This window comes from Trematosphaeria pertusa (genome assembly GCF_010094035.1).
Source record: "Trematosphaeria pertusa strain CBS 122368 unplaced genomic scaffold BU26scaffold_2, whole genome shotgun sequence".
NCBI lineage: Eukaryota > Fungi > Ascomycota > Dothideomycetes > Pleosporales > Trematosphaeriaceae > Trematosphaeria > Trematosphaeria pertusa.
In genome coordinates, this window is record NW_022987213.1 from 337,115 (window position 1) to 343,139 (window position 6,025).

General features: G+C 38.0%; 3 protein-coding genes across 3 annotated transcripts; 2 read left to right on the forward strand and 1 right to left on the reverse strand.

Moving 5' to 3' along the window:
* Positions 1 to 3,118: 3,118 nt before the first annotated feature.
* On the reverse strand, positions 3,119 to 4,001 carry BU26DRAFT_582662 (uncharacterized protein; the record flags this gene model as incomplete). Its single annotated transcript, XM_033834530.1, has 4 exons — positions 3,730 to 4,001; positions 3,494 to 3,669; positions 3,245 to 3,447; positions 3,119 to 3,139 (listed from the first exon to the last, which is right to left on the reverse strand). The coding sequence occupies exons 1-4, from the start codon at positions 3,948 to 3,950 to the stop codon at positions 3,119 to 3,121; spliced, it is 621 nt and encodes a 206-aa protein (XP_033689162.1). The 5' UTR covers positions 3,951 to 4,001.
* Positions 4,002 to 5,293: 1,292 nt separating this feature from the next.
* Positions 5,294 to 5,512, forward strand: BU26DRAFT_385809 (uncharacterized protein; the record flags this gene model as incomplete). The annotated part of the gene is made up of 1 exon (XM_033822630.1): positions 5,294 to 5,512. A coding segment is annotated over one exon (219 nt), but the record flags the coding sequence as incomplete, so codon positions are not given.
* Positions 5,513 to 5,593: 81 nt separating this feature from the next.
* On the forward strand, positions 5,594 to 5,866 carry BU26DRAFT_418049 (ankyrin; the record flags this gene model as incomplete). Its single annotated transcript, XM_033823231.1, has 1 exon — positions 5,594 to 5,866. A coding segment is annotated over one exon (273 nt), but the record flags the coding sequence as incomplete, so codon positions are not given.
* Between the last annotated feature and the right edge of the window lie 159 nt (positions 5,867 to 6,025).

Sequence of the window (6,025 nt, forward strand, 5' to 3'; positions counted from 1 at the left end):
TTCTTTAGTAAATACGTTAGTAGTAATCTAGTAATATATATAAGTCTATTATTTAAGTATCTAGCGTATAAGTAGTTAGCTAACTAATTTATTAACGATTTCGCTTAGCTTTTCTAAGAAAAGCTTCTAGAGCTTCTTTCTAGAGGTAAAGAGAGTATAAAAGCTATTTACTACTAATAAGCTAGGTATTACTAAGCTCTAGTGTAGCCGTGCTAGCTTCTATTTAAAGTTAATATTCTAATTCTTATTAGTTATTATATTATGTTGTCGAACAAGTAATTTGTAATAATAATATTAGTTTAAGTAACTAGCTAGTAGGTTCTCTATCTAGAATTTAAGAATTATAGAGGTAAAGAGGTATTATATAACTAGAGTCTTACTATCTAAGTTACTTTATAAGAGTTTACCTATAGTATTTAGGTAGTTTAGCTTAGGTATAGCTTCTTATTTAAGAAGTAGAGGTATATACTATTAGCGTAGTAGCTAATTATTAGCTCTACTAGTAGAGTAGAGAATTATTAATTTTTAAAATAAGAGAGAAGTTTCTATACGTAGAAGTTCTATAGAAGTTCTTCTATACGTAGAGCTCTTGTAGCTCTCTTTAGGTTGCTACTAGTAGTATCTTTTCTACTACCTACTAGATCTACTAGTAGTTTTATATAGCGCTAGAAAGAAGTAATTAATTAATACGTTAATAGATTCTTAGAGTAAGTAACTAGACTCTTATAGCTCTAATTCTTAGTATAGCTATTAGTAAACGCTTCTTATAAGGCTACTTAGTTTAGCCTAATATTATACTATTATCTCTAGCTAAAGAGGTATTAACCTTTAGATAATATAAGAGCTAGCTTTATAGTCTCTACTACTATACGTACGCTCTAGAACACCTAGCTAGGTAAGTTAATTATAGGTAATACGGTCTCTACAAGCTATAAGAATAAGAGCGATAAGTAGAGTAGGTTAGGTTAAATTTAGCTATCTAAAGATAAGAAGTAGAGAAAAGGCTTTAAGAGGCTCTATATATAGAGGTGCTAAGCGCTAAGGCGCTAGGCTAGGTTACGTAATAAGATTACGTAACCTAAGGTTATATAACCTAAGATAAATCTCTAAACTAGACTATTATAACTATTATATATACTAGATTAATTAGATTATTAATTAGCTTATTTATAGCTAGTAGAATAATATTAATTAGAGTAGTATATAGATTCTAGATATCTTTAGTATTCTTAAGTAGGTCTACTAGTATAATTAAATTAAATTACTATAGAGTTAGTATTATACGCTATTTATTCTTAATATAATTATTATTTATATTTATTTTATCTAGATAGTTTCTAGGTTTCTAGCTTAGTATATTAGGCTATATAGTCTTTAAGTCTAGATAGTATACTATCTAGAAGTTAAATTATAAAAGAAACTCTAACTACTAGACTTATTACTAACTTAGAGCCTTAGTTAAGATAAAGTATTCTAGATTCTTATAGTTAGTAATAACTTTAAATAGCTTTATAATACTCTATAGTTTAGGTTTTTATTTTTAAAGTACTTTAATAATAGTAAAAAGCTTTTTATTATAAATCTTATAGTTATATTCTAGCGTAGTATATTTACTAGAAAAGTAGATAACTAGATATAGAATATCTTTCTTATTATACTATAAAAAAACTCTACTTAAAACTTAATTAGACGTAGTAGTTTCTAGAATAGTATACTTAGTATAGTTAAATATAGTAAGTACTAGAGCTATAGTAAAGTCTAACTTTAGACTTTTAAATATATTTTACTATTTCTTTTTCTAGATCTAAAGTAAGTTCTTTCTTATAAGCTTATTTAGTAAACTAGTAATTATTAAAAAGTTTTAGATAAAGTATCTATAGAAGTTAGTAAATTCTAGAAACCTTTATAAATTCTAAAAATATAAAAATAGTAGCTAGTCTATATTAGTTTAGATCTTAGAAAAGTCTATCTTAATACTACTTAGAGAAACTATTAGATCTAAGTACTTTATTTCTATAGTTTTAAATTTATACTTATAATATACTTTATTATTAAACTATCTATATTATTAAACTATCTATAATTTCTTAGTAAGAAAAATTAATAAAAAATTTATATATATATCTTTTATAGTATATTATATCTTATACTAAAGTTATACTAGAATATATTAGGTAATTAAAAAGCTATACGTATTTAGGTAACTTTTAAGAAAAAATCTAGTTTACTTCTAGTAAGTACTATTATATCTCTATAATAATCTATAAAACTTATAGTATATAGTATTTATAACGTAATAAAGATTTCTAGAAAACTTCTATAGCGCTAGCTCTTCTAGGTATAGCGTAATAAGAGATAGAAGTTAGAAAAATTTCTTCTTAGAGGTTTCTTCTTCTAACTATATAGAGCTTATTAACTAATAATATACTAGCTTTAAGTAGTTATTTAAAAGTAAAGTCTTTTTAGTAGTATAGTATAGAAAGATAGAAAGATACTAAAACTATATTAAAATTATTACTTCTAAATATATAGAAGGCTTATAGTATATATAATCTTATAATATATAACTTTATATAGCTAGATTATTAATATATATATATATAGTTAGAGAAGAAAACTCTAAAAAGAAAATTTTCTAACTTCTATCTCTTATTACGCTATACCTAGAAGAGCTAGCGCTATAGAAGTTTTCTAGAAACCTTTATTACGTTATAAATACTATATACTATAAGTTTTATAGATTATTATAAAGATATAATAGTACTTACTAGAAGTAAACTAGACTTTTTCTTAAAAGTTAGTTAAATACGTATAGCTTTTTAATTACGTAATATATCTTAGTGCAACTTTAGTATAAGGTGTAATTTACTATAGAGAATATATGTATAAATTTTTATAGAAAAATATTAAGGTTTCGCTTAGTTATTTAAGAAAAACGAGTTAATTTTCGTTAATTTTCGTTGCTAAGAGAAGGTGGCTAACTCGCTTGTGTAGCTAGCAAAGTACGTTAGACTAAGACTATTACTATTACTATTTCTTATAATACTAGTTTTTATTTTCTAAGCAATAGAAGAGAAATATAGTACCTAAAGGTTAAAGCTAAGCGCGCTATAATAATCTAATGTTTATCTACTAAGAACTTAATATATATAGAGAGTAGCTTATAGTTAGACGTTAGGTGCCTTAGGTAGTCTAGTAGCAGTACGTTAGCGAAAATGCAATAGTAGTTGCCCTCTAGAAGTACCTTCTGCGTCTTCATATTCCGCTGTACCACCCGAGCAAACATCTCCAACCCAAGGCTGATGTGGACATCTCCGTTCTGTCGTACGCTTGTGGCGTTCTCCGTCGTGGCGGGAGTCCATCCCACAGCTTCCGCATCGGGCGTTATCTGCCGCTCGGTTGTGTCTGGCAATGCTCTTTGTCTCTTCCGAGGTGGCGCTCCTGCTGCTACGAATGGATTAGTGGGCGTTTAGACGGACATCAGCGGACTTACGCATGGAGGCAGCTCTTGCCAAAGGACGTATCATTGCAGTGACTGAATAGCGCGGGCCTTGGGCGTCGTAGTATCTTTGGGCATTCTCCATCCAGGGGTATATGCGTGAGGCAAGCGTTTCTAATGCAGGGTCGAGTAAATCGAGACATACCGCTATCTCTCCGTACGTAATCGTCCTGAAAACGTTATGCGCGAACCCTAGAATGCCTGATATACCAGACCGCTAAGATGGATACATGCTCTCCAAAGCAAGAAACTTAAGCCTGTTAAGCACTGCGTCACGCGCCGTTTCTTCACAGCTTTCTGGAAAACGCTTCCTCGCAAATTCCCGGATTGACCCTTTGCGACTCTTCGAGATTGTGAAAGAATGCGTCTCGACAATCTCCTGGAGTTTAGTTGGATTGTATTTATCGAAGTCCGCGGCAATGCTCCGTTTAGCAAGGACTCGCCGAAGCATGGCTTAATTCGTTTTCTTGCCGCCGTCGATCATCCGAATGTCTACAATCCGGTAATCGTCCTGCTGCACCGGGGGAGGTCCAACGGCATCCTCAGGACTTGTTGAGAAAAATTCCTCCAGCTCCTCGCGAACGCCCACTAAACACCCGGCCAGCTTGTCGTTTCTGTTGGCAGGGCTCTTCCGTGACTTGACTATAAGTTGAAGTTTTCAAATCACGGTGTCGACTTTATATGGTTCAATCACGAGGGAAAGACATTCGATGTCCTCGTCAGAAGCATTACTGAAGGCATCCACGGCAGCGGCGAAGGTGTCCATGTCAGAAGAATTTCAGCTCTGCCGCTGAGGAAAGGCCGGGGAACGCCTAGTATGGCTTTGCTTGTCCCGAACGGGTAAGCGCGCAGATTGCCGGCGGCCAATCTTGTTTAGAGTTTTGGCGACTGTCATTGGATCCCCCGCCACCACGGTCGGCTGTGCTCCCGATTCGCCGCCAATTCATAAACGACCCAGAATGAGGGCGATAACCGAAGCCGTTCGAGGTTTCCAACCCGTCGCTGACTCCATCCTCTCGAAGAGGGCTAAACCAGGCGCCTTCCCACACCCGCGCGGGACGCTTCGACCACCGTAAACAGAAATCGTTTAGCAAGCAGATGCCCAGGGTTCGCCACCTCGCTTTCGTTGAACGCCACCAATAGGTAGCATGCTCCCCGAAGAGCAAGGGCTGGGGTGAGGTCGATCCCTCACGATATATCATGCACGCTCTCCTATCGTTAATAATATAGGGGGTTCGATAATAAAGTACGTTAAGTTATTAGTCGGCACTAATAGTTCAGCATTGTTGCTGTCCTTTATGATAACGGTAAGGTCTAGGAGGGGAGTGCTGCGGGATACTGTAGCTTCAACCCCCAAAAATGCCTTGATTCCGTCCTCGATAATACACTTCGCCCATGCGATGGCATTCATACTGGTTGTTTGGCTATCCTTTGCCTCTGGAAACTCAACACCACAGGTTGGTGACATGATATGGAAGCCGCGCTGACGATTATGTTTTCAGAAGCTCAATTGCAATATTTGGTGGCGCGAGGGGTTGAGGGATAGCGCCAACGATCGGTAAAGCCGCCCGGGGCCAGCGCATAGTGAGTCTTTTGCTACTAGGTAATAGGGAAGCGTTAGAGGGCGCGAGGACGCGAAGGCGCACAGGGCGCGGCGTAACGTCGGCACACTCGCTTGGCGGACGCTAATGCCCAGTACATAGACTCTTCGCCAGGTATGCCTGAACTTGGACTTTACCCCAACTCCACGTGTCGAAGAAACGCGCCCAACCTCAAGCACTTACTACTCTAGCGATGCCGCTGCTCGATCTATCGAACGAGTTGCTCTGCCTTGTATCAGAGAACCTGCTTTCAGAGAGCGATATTAACGCCCTTGCACGAACCGACCGCCTCCTTTACGATCTAACGAACATACACCTCTACCGTTACAACGTACAACACTCTGATAGCTCAGCGCTGTTATGGGCTGCTAAACATGGACAACTGAGCACGGCTCAAAAGTTGCTGGAGGAGAGGGTCGGCGTACAACCCACAATAGACTGCATTCAAAGAGCATCGCTACTGGCGGCGAAGAATGGGTATGGAGCAATTTTGATGCTGCTGCTCGAAAACGGCGCCGCTGTCGACAAACCGTCTGTACTGTTCGATAACCCACTCCATGCTGCTTCGGCTGGAGGCCAAGAGGAGGTGGTGAGGCTGCTGCTCGGCAAGGGCGCTAACGTCAACACACGGGGTGGAACATACGGCAACGCGCTTCAAGCGGCTTCGGCTCACGGCCATGGGAAGGTGGTGGGGCTGCTGCTCGAAAATGGCGCTGAGGTCAACGCACGGGGTGGAGACTGTGGCAATGCACTTCAAGCGGCTTCAGCCAGAGGCGATGAGAAGGTGGTAAAGATGCTGCTCGACAATGGCGCTGAGGTCAACGCACAGTGTGGAGACTATGGCAATGCACTTCAAGCGGCTTCAGCCAGAGGCTACGAGAAGGTGGTGAGGCTGCTGCTCGAAAATGGCGCTGAGGTCAACGCA